Source organism: Callithrix jacchus, chromosome 11, assembly GCF_049354715.1.
Source record: "Callithrix jacchus isolate 240 chromosome 11, calJac240_pri, whole genome shotgun sequence".
Classification (NCBI taxonomy): domain Eukaryota; kingdom Metazoa; phylum Chordata; class Mammalia; order Primates; family Cebidae; genus Callithrix; species Callithrix jacchus.
In genome coordinates, this window is record NC_133512.1 from 108,196,272 (window position 1) to 108,212,210 (window position 15,939).

The window sequence follows — 15,939 nt, forward strand, 5'->3', positions numbered from 1 at the left end:
CACCTAGATTTACACAGAAGTGTGTTGGGAACCTCTAATCGCCAGAATCAGGACCTACTCAAAGTATTCCCTCATTATTCAGAGCCACTAACCATCTTGACGTCGGTGTTGTGAGTTCCCTCCGCAGACAGACAGCAAAGGCCGCGCCACAGCGTTTCGCCGCATCCACAAAGCACGCTCTGTTTCCACGGCAACCCCGCCGGGAGGCTGGTCCGTCGGGAGAAAAAGCCTCGTTGGAGAACCAGCACCCGCGGCTTCTTGGTTCCATGCAGCTTCCGCCGTGGAAGAGCAGTGGTTCCTCTCGGGAGGAGAGCGTCGTTCTCTGCTGCGCCGAGAGCGAAAGTTTGGTTATGTCTCCATTTATGAGTTTACTTTAGGAAAAGGCGAATTGGAATAGCGTAGTTTTTCAAATGTAAGTTTCCTGGGAAAGTAATTTTCAGGGACCACTTCCGTTTTGGACCAAGTCGGACTCCTTAGCAACTCTTGGCTGCGTCCGACGCACAATCTCTGTCTCTGGCTAGTGCGGGAAGCTTAGAAAATTTCTGCTGAAAAAGTTGTAGATCTGCGATTTGGAGGCAGCAGTGCACCAAAATACAGTTGCCTATTTCCACAGATACACCTACACACAATAGTAAACTGTAATAAATATTTGTCAATTGGATGACTTAATTTATCTTACTCCTGAACCCAGTTAATACAGGTCAACCATAGTCTACATTCATGAAATCGTAGAATGTTAGGAGTTGGAAGGAACCTTAGAGGACCTCTGGTCAACCCCTCAGAATTAACAGACTGCAGAACTAACTAGTTAGTTAACTAATGTCAGCCTAAAGTAACCAAAAGACTCAGGGATCCAGATAAAAGAGTTTATTCAAGTGCAAAGTGTAAGAGTGGCTATCCTGTCAAACACTGACAGCAAAGAATGGTTATCAGGGTCGTTTATATCGCCAAAAACAGGGGTGCTGTAAAGCATTACAGCATTTTCTAGATGAGGCTAACGTACACAGAAGATTTAATTCGCCTCTATTGACTACACTTTAAGGGGGGGGTTAACATTCCATTGTAAAGAGGTAACAATCACAAGGGTCTCTATCTCCAACGTCATTTAGTCTGAATAAATAATTAAAAATCTGGTTAATATATAACAACACAAAGATCAGGAAGCAACAGTCATGCACCAGAGAAGAAAAACAGCCATGTTCTGTGATTTAGTTTATGGGGCTTAGCTTTTTCCCTTGGCATAATATATTTGGAAGGTGCTAAAATATTTTCACATTTCCCCCTTTTCTTCAAACGCTTTCAGAAAAAGCATCATAGAAGAATTATATTCTCAGGTCCTGTATTTGATCAAACCTCACGTCACTAGGAAGGCTCCTTCCTAGGCAGTCACGTCCCAGGGAGGAGGGGAAATTGGAAAGGACCAAGTCTGAACTATAAAGCAACAAGATTCAGTCTTGGAAGATACAGTTAAGGACCAAGTTCTAACTAGAAAGCAACAAGAGAAAGTAGTTCTGGAACCTGATTCAGGCTACATAGCTGCCTCTTAAATCAAACAATTCTCTGAGTAGTCATTGTTCTAATTTTCTCAGCTGTATGTTGACCCAATTGCAGATAAATACCGCAACAGCTCTGCAGACAAAGGCAAGACAAAACACAAACTATGAATATAATTCCTAAAATACATAAAAGCTTTTGCCACCAAGTTCTCCAAGATCCAAATCAACTACTTAACTGGTAGCTTAGAGAGGGTTTGGATCCAAAAGGTTAATTACTCGAGTTTTTCAAATCAGTTATTAATTTGGTGATGTTATTTGATTCATCTGGGTTATAAACACAGCATTCCTCAGTTTCTGTCTTGGCACAGTTCCTCCTTGGGCTGCAGTGAGTATGTCTAAGACCATATCGTTTTGTAATACAGCCTTCTCGTGAGAGTAAATTCATTATTTAATAATGAGACATTCATGTGGCTGTCATTTAGGGTCTTTTGCGTGTAGGAGGTTTGGGCCTCTACATGGCAAATGACATCTTCAATACCCAGTTGTGGTACAAAGACAGGAGCTAATCTAAGTGGCTTCTGGAAGGTAAGCACTTTCTATTTCTTCGGTTGAAAACATTATTACGTAAACCTATACAGTAAGTTCCAGATTCATCCATTATGTAACGTCCATCTGTAAACCAAACAACATCAGCCTAAGTAGGAAGAGTCTCTTGCAGATCAGTCTTAGGAAAAGCAAAGTTTGCAGTTACAGTTACACAATTGTGTTGTTTCATCTGAAAGTGAAGGAAACAGAGTTGCAATATTTAGCTTATTATATCTAGAGAGGTGATGTGAGAAGCTGAAAGAAGTGAAATTTTGTATGAAACTAGTCTACAAATTGAATAATGTTGAGTGTGGTATGAGTTTAGCAATGCTTCCACAGAACAGGGATGAAAAACTGTAAGGGGAGTTTTAAACAATGTCTTTTCTCCCGCAGTGTTAGTAAGGAGAAAAGGAAAGACCCCTTTAAGTTCCATGGCACACCCCCATTCTTTATTTTCTGCCTCCACCTGTTGTTCTTTCCTTTTTAGGTTTTGGCAATTCTTTTAAAAGTGATCAGGCTTTTTGTATTAATTGAAAGTATATGGTTAGGTCTGTTTGGGGGTTTATAAGGATATTTTGAAGGTCCAAATTGTGTGGACATTTGTTTCGACTGTAAATTCATAATTTTATTGGCCTTGCTCTTTTGTCTGGCTTCCCTCTCAGTTTCATCTTCAGTTGAGACAACTGGTCAGCAAGACTGACCAAATTATGAGGTTTGAGAAGTGGCCCAGCTAGGGCTTTGTCTTTTCACTATTAGTGCTAATTCTTCCTCTAACCCATTTATAAAACTGGAGTTGTGAAGAGTATCATTTTGATTATTAACATAGCTTCCTTCAGATAAACCTGAATATTGTTACTTAAACCTCTCAAAATGTGACATTACGGACTCATCTGGATTTGTTGACATTGTATTTTACTGCAGCCAACTACTCTTTGAAACACAGTGAGGATGGCTTGAAGCAATGCCTTTGCCGTTTGTGTGACTGCCTACAGTCCTCTTCTGAGCATTTATGAACATCTTCTAAGAAATTTCTATAATGGGCTTTTTTCTAATCTTTTTTTTTTTTTTTTTGAGACGGAGTTTTGCTGTTGTTACCCAGACTGGAGTGCAATGGCACGATCTCGGCTCACTGCAACCTCCGCCTCCTGGGTTCAAGCAATTCTCCTGCCTCAGCCTCCTGAGTAGCTGGGACTACAGGCGCGCACCACCATGCCCAGCTAATTTTTGTGTTTTTAGTAGAGACGGGGTTTCACCTTGTTGACCAGGATGGTCTTGATCTCTTGACCTCGTGATCCACCTGCCTTGGCCTCCCAAAGTGCAGGGATTATAGGCGTGAGCCACCGTGCCCGGCCTTTGTGAGTTAGTTGATAGGAATCAGAATAACCAAGGCCATAAACTCAGATACTTAATTCAAATTCCTTAGCAAAACCAACAGGACCCTGGTGAGGGTCGGGGAATTATTTAACTCTGCTTCTAAGTTCTACCTTAGACCATAACTTAGACTAAAACAGGCTGCCCTCTGCCAGATGCTGGATGTTCATGAAATGGAATCAAAAAAGTGGGAGCAGGTGCAAGTGGAGGAGAAGGAAGAGAAGGTCAGTCTGGGTGAGGTAGTTTTGTTAAGAAGGCATAGAAAGAAGGGGGAGCAGAAGGAGGAGAAGCAGCAGTTTCAGCAGCTTTTCTGAATTAACAGTTTTAGAGAGCTTTTCATTCTTTTTCTATAGGAAAAGAATTGTGTCAGCCTCTTTTGCTTGCTTCTTGGTAGCATTGGAAATAACTCTCCCAATTATATTGTTTAATTCTAGAGCTGTCTTTTTCTAATTGTGCATGTGAGCAAACTAACTTAGGCATTTCACAGGTACCTCACTTTTGCCATTGTAATTCAGGATCTTCTCGGCTCAAGTAAGACCATTTTTCCAAATATTGACAGGAGGTAGCTGGATGCGTTGGCTCACCCCTGTAATCCCAGCATTTTGGAAGGCTGAGGCAGGAGGATCACTTGAGCTCAGGAGTTTGAGACAAGCCTGGATGATGCAGTAAGACCATCTCTACAAAAACTTGAAAAATTAGCCTGGCATGTGGGTGTGCCTCTTGTGCCATCCACTTGCATCAGAAGGCTGAGGTGGGAGGATTGCTTGAGCCCCAGAGGTGGAGGCTGCAGTAAGCTGAGATAGCACCACTGTGCTCCAGTCTGACAGAGCGAGACCCTGTCTCATAAAACATACCGACATGCATATATACATATATATTGATGTGTATACACACACACACACACACACACACACAGGAGGTGGCACCATGAGTCTTGTATGTAAATTCAGCTGGAGTTTCTAAAAGGAGGTCTTCCCTTAAAGAGGATTTCATTTTAGATGAACAGTTGTCCATAATTTGTATCCTCTTTTAAATTGACCAAAGCTTGAAAGAGAAAGATGTTTTGGGTCTAGTGTGCTGTTTAACAGTGATCACTCCTCAAGGTTTCACCCACAAGTGAAACCCTCTTATATGTCCCAATAAAACCCAGAAATTTCTGGGGGTTTGAGGGACTGGGAGCCCAACCCTTTATGTGTGCCCAACAGGTTGAGAAGATTTCCTTGTATACTGTTCTTTGGGATTTCCCTAGAACAGTTATACATCCGAAGCTATGAACTCCAACATTCCTATGTGACCTCCATCACCTAAGGTGCTTTTCTTCTGGGAGGACCAAGGTCTTTTATATTTGGGACTTATATCCTTATACGAACCCTTTTATGAATTTTTGGTCACCCAAGAAGAAAACTTAAATGTCAATTTTAACTGAGCTCCAAAACCTGGGTCACCAACCTGGGTCCAGTTTAAGACCACAATCAAATTTTTTTTTTTTTTTTTTTTTTTTTTAGTCAGAGTCTCACTCAGTTACTCAGGCTGGAGTGCAGTGGCACGATCTGGGCTCACTGCAACCTCCATCTCCTAAGTTCAAGTGATTCTCCTGCCTCAGCCTCCCAAGTGGCTGGGATTATAGGCGCACCCCACCATGCCCAGCTAATTTTTGTCATTTTAGAAGAGAAGGGTTTTCACCGTGTTGCCCAGGCTGGTCTTGAACTCCTGGTCTCAAGTGATCTGCCTGCATCAGTCTCCCAAGTGCTCACAAGTGCGAGTCACTGGGCCCAGCTGAAAATCACAAATTTACCTGAAGCCACAAACATTCACTTTCTCTTTTCAGGGAGAGAACCAATTTTGTTCTCTGACGAAATTTGAATGACAGAAGAGCCATATAAAATCTAGCAAGTAGTTCAACAAACAAACCTTAACCTCAAAGAAAACTGAACATCATAAATCTGTGAAAGCCAGAACAAGCAAACAAAACTTCTAACTTAAAGTAGAGCGTCAATTCCAGCTCTGTCCAGCATAGAACTGGATGGCTTGCATAAAGTCTGAATCTCAGTCAAAGTCAGGGAGATTCCAAACCTGAGAGGAGCCTTGCCAGAGACCCCTGCCGGTTCCAATGAGGTGGGATGAGCAAAAGCCGCTCCTGGAGACACCAAAGCTCTGAATGTCAGCAAAGAGGCACAGATCTCAGGAGGCCCGCTTAAAGTCTCTGGATTATCAAAATGTCAATCTATAATCGAATGGCTCAGCATCCAGTTAAAAGAGCTTTTTCAAGTGCAAAGTGTGAGAGCAGCCATCAGGTAAACACAGACACCAAAGAATAGTAATGGTGGCTCACGCCTGTAATCCCAGCACTTTGGGAGGCCGAGGTGGGTGGATCACGAGATCAAGAGATCGAGACCATCCTAGTCAACAAGGTGAAACCCCGTCTCTACTAAAAATACAAAAATTAGCTGGGTGCGCTCCTGTAGACCACAATGAAAATTTTTTTTGATTTGTGCGCGCTTGTAGTCCCAGCTACTCGGGAGGCTGAGGCAGGAGAATTGCTTGAACCCAGGAGGCGGAGGTTGCAGTGAGCCGAGATCATGCCATTGCACTCCAGTCTGGGTAACAACAGCGAAACTCTGTCTCAAAAAAAAAAAAAAAAAAGAATAGTAATCAGTGCTCCCCAATGTAGGGAAAGGTGAGGGTGGTTTATTTAGGGAACCACAGGTGTGCTGTACAGAATAACAGCATTTTCTATATAAAGCTAATATACTCAGAAGATTTAATTCACTACCATTTATTACACTCGAAGGGGGTTGTTTAATATTCTGTTGTAAAGAGGTAACAATCACAAGAGTCTCCATCTCCAACATCATTTAGCCTAGGTTTGAATAAAGAATGGAGAGCCTGGTTAATGTATAACATCAACAAAAAGGTCAGGAAGCAACACTCATGCACCAGAGAAGAAAAACAGCCAGGCCATGTGACTTGGTTTCCAGGGCTTGACTCTTCCCTTTGGCATAATAAATTTGGAAGGTCCTAAAATTTTCTTTCTTTTTTTTTTTTCACAGTTACAAGTTGGGCAAACTGAGGTAATTCTCCGAACTGAATGTAAGTAATTGTGGCATTGTTGAGTTACATTACATACCCTCTTGAATAACTAGCCTATGGAGATTCAAGTATACCATGAACTCTTGGAAGGTAGCTATTTTTTTTTTTTTTTTTTTTTTTCAAGACAGGGTATTGCTCTGTCGTCAGGCTGGAGTGCAGTGGCACAATCTCAGCTCCCTACAGTCTCCACCTCCCAGGTTCAAGCAATTCTCCTGCCTTAGCCACCCAAGTAGCTGCAACTACAGGCACACATCACCACACTCAGCTAACTTTTTGTATTTTTAGTAGAGGTAGGATTTCATCATGTTGGCCAGGCTGGTCTGGAACTCGTGGCCTCAAGCAATCTGCCTGCCTTGGCCTCCCAAAGTGCTGGCATTACAGGCATGAGCCATCATGCCTGGCCTGGCAGGTATGATTTCTTAGATTCTTTTGCATAATCTTCATTCTCTGGCAACCCACCACCACACCCTGCCCCCCATCCTCATCACCCCCCTGCAATCACTTGGTGAGTAAATGAGTGACTAGATATCTTAATTCACTGATTATATATGTATTTTTATATATATAGAAAAACATCAATATACAGAGACACATAGAGACAGCTACATATATAGATTTCAGAGAAACACGAATTCACCCTTTTGGTTCCACATTTAAGAATTAATCCTATGTTTGGTTGAATTTAAGACAAAAATTACTTTTAGCTCCCCTTTACAGCAGAATGTTCTTGTAGGGGAGTGAAAAATGACTTCCCTCTACCCTTGTAAGTTCCTTGGCTGAGCTATGAATTAAATTGACATAAGTCAGATTAACAGGAGGAAATCCATTTTTAATTATGTACATACCCATGCGAGTCCCACAAAATAGAAGATTCAAAGAAGGGTCAGATGATTGAACCTCATATCACACCCCGAGCTACAGAAGGGAACAGAGGCTTTGGACTTCTGGGTTGGGGAGTGGTGACACCAGTTATGGAAATATGAGGGGAGGAAGTGTATGGTGAACAAAGGTTGTCTTGTTATGCAAATAAAAAGCCTCCTAAGTAATAAAGATTCTCTTAGAGCAGCCCTCAGAAGAAGAGGTGACTGTCTCAGCATGGTGTCAACCTCCAGGCTCCTCTTCTGTGATCCAAGTTAATCTTCCCTGGTTGATAAGGTCCAGGGGAGGGGATCTATGACAATTGAGTTCCTTTTGGAGGATCCCTTGGTCTGTCTTAGGCAGATAAGCAGAAATCAGAGAAAGCCTCTGCCTGCATCTACTGTTCCCGAAATGTCATCAGTTCAAAGTAATCAGCATGTCAAAGCATCATATTTTGGGGTGGCATTTCAGAACTCCCACTGTATATTTTTGGTGATAGCTTGATAGGTTATTTAAATTACCATAAAACCCACACTTTTGCTCAGTGCGGTGGCTCACGCCTGTAATCCCAGCACTTGGAGAAGCTGAGGAGGGTGGATCACGAGGTCAAGAGATCGAGACCATCCTGGCTAACATGGCGAAACCCCATCTCCACTAAAATACAAAAAAATTAGCTGGGCATGGTGGTACACACCTGTAGTCCCAGCTACTTGGGAGGCTGAGGCAGGAGAATTGCTTGAACCCAGGAGGCAGAGGTTGCAGCGAGCTGAGATTGCGCCACTGCACTCCAGCCTGGTGCCTGGTGACAGAGCAAGACTCTCTCAAAAATCAAAAACAAAAAAACCCCACACTTTTAAAGTTTGAATGGCTTTTAATATATTCACAGTATGGATCCATTAGCACTATCGAATTCAAGGACACTGTTGTCACTCCAGAAAGAAACCCCACAGCCGTCAGCAATTACTTGCTTTTTTTCTCCCCTCCTCCCAACCTCTGGCAACTACTAATCTTTTTTGTCATTATAGATTTGTCTATTCTGGACATTTAATATAAATGAAATCATATAAATGGAGGTCCATATACCATACAGCTAAATGTTGGAAAATTTTAAATCAGCTTAGCAAACTGTTAAATAAAATGTTTTATCCTCCTTCCTTGACAAATACACTATTATGAAGAAGGTCAGGCTCCAATTTAGAATTCTCAGACTTCTCAAAATTCTGTTGTGGATGTGGCAGTGCAGAGAGACCCAGCCCCAGCCCTCAGCCCACAACCCATCTCTTTTCACTCTAGGTTCTATCCCACACCATGTAGGGCTTTGTGCATATGTGTGGACACCCAGCCCACAAACTCAAGCTGTAGTCACCCAACTCACCAGTGATCTGTCATTTTCTGATAGACCTAAAGGGAGGACTGACCCAAGGAAGAGACCCGTTCAGGTATGGAAACAGGCTTCGGGTTCCATCAGCAGGGAATTCAGTTTTGGGCACCGCAGCATTGTTAGTAGAGGTACAGGGACCCCTTAGCTCCATGGACTTTTCATACCTGGTTTAGGGTGTGGCCACAGCACAGACCCCAGAGCAGGGGCTCCTCTTGCCAGGGTCTAAAGGACTGATGATACTGTAAACAACCCTGCTGAATTTCCTAAATCAATTGATATGACCACTGACTTCCAACAGTTGGGTATAGCTTTAAATCTCTAAATCCTGGTAGAGACTGAACTGTAGCTGTAGTTACGAAGGGCAGAATATGACATTGAGTGTACTTGAGAAGAAGTTATTATTCCTAAGTACAGCTCTAAGAATCACATAGGTATTATGAAACACATAATAACATAGGCACACAAAACCTGGTCGCATAGGTAACAGGCAAACTTGGAACTTGCAACTTCATTACAGTTGCAACACAGCAGTGGATTCTGAGGGACTGTAAAACATAATCCAGGTTTTGATGATAGTATGACTATATAAATTTGTTAAAAAGCATTGAACAGGCCTCACACCTGTAATCCCAGTGCATTGGGAGGCCAAGGTGGGTGGATCACAGGGTCAGGAGTTCAAGACCAGGCTGAGCAACATGGGGAAACGCTGTCTCTACTAAAAATATAAAAATTAGCCAGACAGGGTGGTATGTGCCTCTAATCCCAGCTACTCAGGAGGCTGAGGCGGGAGAATAGCTTTAACCTGGGAAGTGGAGGTTGCAGTGAGCTGAGATTGTGCTACTATACTTCAGCCTGGGCAACAGAGCAAGACTCCTTCTCAAAAAAAAAGCACTGAATTGTACACTTTGAATGGGTGAATTACAAAGTACTGTAAACAAACAATATAATTCTCCTCCTCTCATCCGGGTATTCCAAAGTTAACCTGAAAAACTAGTACAGGCCATGATAGGAAGGAGGAGCTGAACATACCATATTATACCCTCCTCACTTTTGGAATTACTGATATAATAGACTCTTTACATCTGCTAAGAAATATTTATTGGCTGGGCGCAGAGGCTCATACCTGTAATCCCAGCACTTTGGGAGGCCGAGGCAGGCGGATCACAAGGTCAAGAGTTCAGCACCCTAACTACCAGGGTGAAACCCCATCTTTACTAAAAATACAAAAAATTAGCTGGATGTGGTGGTGGGTGCCTGTAGTCCCAGCTACCCAGGAAGCTGAGGCAGGAGAATTGCTTGAATCAGGGAGGTGGAGGTTGCAGTGAGCCAAGATCATGCCACTGCACTCCAGCCTGGTGACACAGTGAGACTCCATCGAAAGAAGGAAAGAAAGAAAGAAGGAAAGAAAAGGAAGGAAGGAGAAAGAAAGGAAAGAAAGAAAGAAAGAAAGAAAGAAAGAAAGAAAGAAAGAAAGAAAGAAAGAAAGATTGATTTACTATCTATTCTCTCTGAAGTCTGCTCCCTGGAGGCTTCATATGCATGATAAAACCTTGGTCTCCACAACCCCTATTGTAAACCAGACATTCCTTTCTATTGATAATAACTCTTTCAACCGTTAATCAGAAAATCTTTAAATTCACCTGTGACTTGGAATCCTCTACTTCTAATTGTCCCACCTTTCCAGACCCAACCAATGTACCTCTTACATGTATTGATTGATACCTTGTGTCTCCCTAAAATGTAGAAAACATTTTAGGCCAGACCGCCTTGGGCACAGTGTCCTCAGGATCTCCCGAGGGCTGTGTTGCAGGCCATTGGTCACTCATATTTGGCTCAGAATAAATTTCTTCAACTATTTTACCTAGTTTGACTCTTTTTATCAAGAGTAAGTAAATTGTATCTTGCTAAATCTGGTTTTGTTTGTTATTTTATTTTTTTATTGTACTTTAGGTTCTGGGGTACATGTACAGATCATGCAGAATTGTTGCATAGGTACATATATGGCAATGTGCTTTGCTGCCTCCATCCCCCCATCACCTATATCTGGCATTTCTTTTAAAGATAATCCAGCCCAGAGCTTAAGAGTGCTGCTCTGGAGTCTCTGTTTCTCTAATTCAGCCTTGATACGCAGTGATACTGACCCTCGGTCCTTAGAAACCAATGTAAAAATGACATCCCTGTCATTGACAGGGTCATGAGTTGTTGAGGGAGTGCCAAGGCACTAAATTTTGGCATTTCCTGCTAGGGGTTGATTTTCCTCAGGGAAAAAAAATCTCATGGAAAGAAGAATCCTCCACTCTCTGCTGCAGAGCCGCACTAATATTCCCAGCTCTGTTGAGGGCTGTCTGTTTTTTCTTTTTTTGTTTACTAGGTTTACAAATATTCTGCCTTACCAACAAAAGAATGTTTTGTTTTTTCTTAATAGAGATTGTTCCCTCTGAAAAAAAAGAAGGCTTTAAAAACCATGTTTTGACTGGGTGCAATGGCTTACACCTGTAAGCCAAGCACTTTGAGAGGCCAGAGGTGGCAAGATCGCTTGAGCTCAGGAGTTCAAGACCAGGCTGGGCAGCATAGTGAGACCCCAGCTCTACAAAAAATAAAAAATTAGCTGGGTGCAGTGGTGTGCACTTATAGTCCTAGCTACTCTGGAGGCTGAGGTGGGAGGATTCCTAAGCCCAGGACCAGGCAGCAGAGAACTATGATCCCACCACTACACTCCAGCCTGGATGACAGAGCAAGCCCCTGTCTCAAAAATAAAACCCAAATTTTATTCTGCTTCCTCTTAGTGAACTATATGAAATCATGGGGAGAGGATTACTGATGGCTTGTTCTTAGCCATCAGTAATGGCTGAGATCAGATCCAAGAATGACTCCTGGATCAAGCATTTGAAAATATACTCCTTAAAGAAATACATGTTTTCAAGTCAGGTGAGGGGGGTTGCATTTTAGTCCCAGCTACTCAGGAAGCTGAGGCAGGAGTTTCCCTGGAGCCTGGGAGTTCAAGGCTATAATACGCTATAGTCATCCCTGTGAACAATGATGGCACTCCAGCACTCCAGTCTGGGCAACATAGTGAGATCCCCTCTCTAAAAAAAAAGAAAAAGAAAGACATTTTTTTCAATCATTTAAAAATAGCATTTTCTCTTATTACAAAAGTACTTCATAGTCACTGTGGAAATTTGGGAGGATACTGAGAAGTAAAATCAAGAAAGCATAAATTATATATAAAATTGATAACCAAGAAACAACACCTGTTAACATTTTGGTGCTTTTTAAAAAGCGATTTAACAAGTGCTAAGGGATAAGGGTTGTGGCTGAAGTAAGTTGGCAGACCGAGACACCTGCAGGTAATAATTGTTGAAGCTACGTGATGAGTACATGGGCATTTATTATACTATTCTATTGTATAGAAATTTTCTATAATCTAAAATTAAAAGGCCGAACACAGTGGCTCACACCAATAATCCCAGCACTTTGGGAGGCCGAGGCAGGTAGATCACGAGGTCAAGAAATCGAGACCATCTTGGTCAACAAGGTGAAACCCCGTCTCTACTAAAAATACAAAAATTAGCTGGGCATGGTGGTGTGCGCCTGCAGTCCCAGCTACTCAGGAGGCTGAGGCAGGAGAATTGCTTGAACTCAGAAGGCAGAGGTTGCGGTGAGCCGAGATCGTGCCATTGCACTCCAGTCTGGGTAACAACAGCGAAACTCCGTCTCAAAATAGATAAATAAATTAAATTAAAAAGAGAAATTTATTTGAAAACTCCCAAATTCTTCTTTATGGACAAAGTTTAACTGAAATGAGTTAAAGATATTGGAGTCAATATTTGTTTCAATATAAAAGGTAACTTACCTTTCCTCCTTGCTTTTTTTTTTTGCTTGAGACAGGGTCACCCAGGCTAGGGTGCAGTGGTGCAACCATGGCTCACTGTAGCCTAAATCTCCTGGGCTCAATCGATCCTCCCACCTCAGCCTCCCTAGTAGGTAGAACTATAGGCATGTGCTAGCACGCCTGGCTGATTTTTAAATTGTTTTATAGAGATGAGGTCTCCCTATGTTGCCCAGACTGATCTCAATCTCCTGACCCAAGCAGTCTTCCTGCCTCAGCCTCCAAGAGTGCTGGGATTACTGGCCTGACCCACTACACCCTGCCTGGTGACTTATCTTCATAGCAGTTAAAATGAAGTAGCTTTGTTGGACTGGGCATGGTGGATCACCCCTGTAATCCACCATGAGGCCAGGAGTTCGAGACCAGCCTGGCCAACATGATGCAACCCTGTCTCTTCCAAAAATGCAAATATTAGCTGGGGGTAGTAGTGTGTGCCTGTAATCCCAGCTATTCAGGAGACTGAGGCAGGAGAATCGCTTGAGCCCAGGAGGCAGAGGTTGCAGTGAACTGAGTTTGCACCACTGCACTCCAGTTTGAGTGACAGAGACCTCGTTTCAAAAACAAACAAAGAAAAACAAAAAAGCTAAATGGCTTTGTGTGAGGATACTATAAAAAATCATTTCAGGCCGGGCGTGGTGGCTCACGCCTGTAATCCCAGCACTTTGGGAGGCCGAGGCGGGTGGATCACAAGGTCAAGAGATCGAGACCATCCTGGTCAACATGGTGAAACCCCATCTCTACTAAAAATACAAAAAGTTAGCTGGGCATGGTGGTGTGTGCCTGTAATCCCAGCTACTCGGGAGGCTGAGGCAGGAGAATTGCCTGAGCCCAGGAGGCGGAGATTGCGGTGAGCCGAGATGGCTCCATTGCACTCCAGCCTGGGTAACAAGAGCGAAACTGTCTCAAAAAAAAAAAAAAAAAAATCATTTCAACTTTTGATTGCTAGTGTAACCATTTATTTGGCAGAAAGATAATTGAGAAATCAGAAAACAATATAAACATAACAAGAAAAACAGGAAAAAATATCAGGTGTTCCAATGCAGGAATCCCTGAAAGGAGGGGCCTTCTATGTCAGCTAGCTGCTGAGGGGCTGGGCCCTGTTATGTTGTGTGATTCACTTCATCCTCTAGCGCTGAAGGCAGCTGCTAGCAAGAACTGAAGGTGACATAGGGCTGTATGCTTTGGAGTTAGCAAGACCCAGATTCGAATCCTGCCTCTGCTGCTTCCAATGTGTGCTAACCTGAGTTTCAGTTTTCTCCTCTGTAAGTCGAGGTAATAAAACTCACCTCACTAATTTGCTTAAGACCCGCCTGATATATAAGCAGGAAGCAGTATGATGTAAGCAATCAACACTCTTATCTCTTTCAGTTTCTGCTGAGCGGCTTCACTGGGTGGTTCAGAGTCTTGGTGAGGTCACAGTTAGTTGGGGCTGAAGTCATGTGATGTCTTGAGTGGGGCTGAAGGCTCCCCTTCCCGCTGGCTCACCCACATGCCAGGCAGGTTAGTGCTGGCTATTGGTGGGAAGGCTTAGTTACTTGCCACATGGACCCCTCTCTAGGGCTCCTTGTGTGTCCACCCAACATAACAGTTGATTTCCCCAGAACAAGGGACCCAAGAGAGAGCCAGGAGAAACCCACAGCATTGTGTATGACCTAGTCTTGGAAGTCACACTGTTATTTTGATAGTATCCTATTGATTACACAGATCTGTGCTATTCAGCGTGGAAGGGTTCAGAAAGGTACAAATACCTGTTGGTGAAACCCACTGGAAGCCAGCTGGCTACCACATGATGCCATCGTCACCAAGTCAATCCTACCTCTGGATTTCTACATCCCCATTTTCTCTGCTTGCAGATGTGTTACTGGAAGAAGGGTTATAGCCTGTAGTTCCTCATTTTAACACCACCAAAATGAAGTTTGTAAATATATCCTCTAAAAGGAATATGGCCCTTCCCCAGCTCTAAAGATATACCTGCAATTCCTTCCCTTCCCGGTGCAGTTCTCCCAGAGGTACTTGCAGTGATGCAGGTCCAAGCTAGGGAAAGCCCTGGTGCCTGCTCCCACTGCAGCCTTCCCCCATTTGACCATTTGACAAATGCCTCTCTCGACTCCCATATCTCCTGTAGAACACCTGTTTGGCATGGACTTTGGACATTCCATCTGACTCAACCCTCTGATGTTTATGTACTTTTCATTTCTATGACTTAGCGTTGCTGACTCATTGCAGCCTGTGTGTTTTCCACTTCCCTCTCTGATCGGTGGTTCAACTGGTTCATATGGCTCGATGCCGTCCTAACACTCCCTGGCAACCTCAGCTTTGCACTCTCTCCTCAGATCTATTTCATTGAAACTTTCACAAATACCCAGATCTTCTAGTAAAATAACAACAAATAATAACAATAAATAAAAAAACAAGGGCAAGTATCAATTCAACAAAAAAAGTTCTCCCTCTCATTACCTGAATAATCTTTTCCCTCTTCTCCTCTCCTCCGATTCCCTTCCCTTCCCTGTTAATCCTCTAAAATGAATGATCTATACTCAATTGTTTTATTTCTTCACTTTACACACTTTGATTTCCAGCTTCCCCATTCTGAGAGAACTGCTCTGTTGAGTGCGCTGGAATAATATGAGATTGTATACAGGAGAATTAATTGATATAAGGGCACATCTCAGGATATGAGGTTGAGCATCCTGGCAAGGACCAGGGGATGGCACAAAATTGCTGCTAGGGTGGCTCCCTGAATCCTGGAGAAGTGCTGACTCGTCAAGAGTGAGTCTGACGTACCTAAATTGCTATGTAGGCAGTAGAGAAAGGATTAGAAGACTCAAAAAAAGAGGACATGCTGAAACAGAGGTAAGGGTAGGCCAGAACACTCACTGGGGGATTATGTCCCATAGGATGGCTCAAGGAGCCATATTCATCAAGGCCACAGGGAATGCATTGGTGAGAGGGACACCAACATTGCTAGGAAGTTCAGTGGTGCTTTCCCCAGTAGGAGGTAAGTGATGGAAGAAGGGGCTGTTCTGGAACTTGACTCATGATAGCAATGAAGATGATAGGACCCTGATGCACTAGACACCAGAATGACAGCACTTAAGGGCGGAACGACAAAATCAGAGTGGCAGCTACCAGGACCTGACTTCTGGGGAGTTGCAGGGATTATGAATAGCACTCAGTTTCTCTAGAGAGAACACAGACGCATGGGTAGTCAAAAAGTACAAATGGCCCTTGACATATGATTTTTCTGCTTTACCATGGTGTAGAAACCC

At 43.1% G+C, this 15,939-nt stretch overlaps 1 protein-coding gene and 1 long non-coding RNA gene across 6 annotated transcripts in view; one reads left to right on the forward strand and one right to left on the reverse strand.

The window, feature by feature from the left end:
- Positions 1-7,493, reverse strand: part of IFT56 (intraflagellar transport 56) — a 78,764-nt gene extending 71,271 nt beyond the window's left edge. For 3 of the 5 annotated variants that reach the window (XR_013524225.1, XR_013524224.1, XM_035254636.3), the window contains exons 1-2: positions 7,388-7,493; positions 93-325 (exon numbers count right to left, since the gene is read on the reverse strand). Coding sequence is in view for 2 of the 5 variants with exons in the window: in XM_035254636.3 (XP_035110527.2) it covers positions 93-325; positions 7,388-7,391 (237 nt within the window). In the remaining 3 variants the exon portion in view is untranslated. Of the gene's footprint in view, positions 1-3; positions 326-7,387 lie in introns of those variants that run through there. The other 2 variants (XM_078343688.1, XM_035254632.3) reach the window with 2 other exon arrangements.
- Positions 210-14,171, forward strand: LOC144578440 (uncharacterized). The gene is made up of 3 exons (XR_013524227.1): positions 210-412; positions 6,503-6,542; positions 14,039-14,171. It is a non-coding gene; the product is annotated as an uncharacterized LOC144578440 (long non-coding RNA).
- The last annotated feature ends 1,768 nt before the right edge of the window (positions 14,172-15,939 follow it).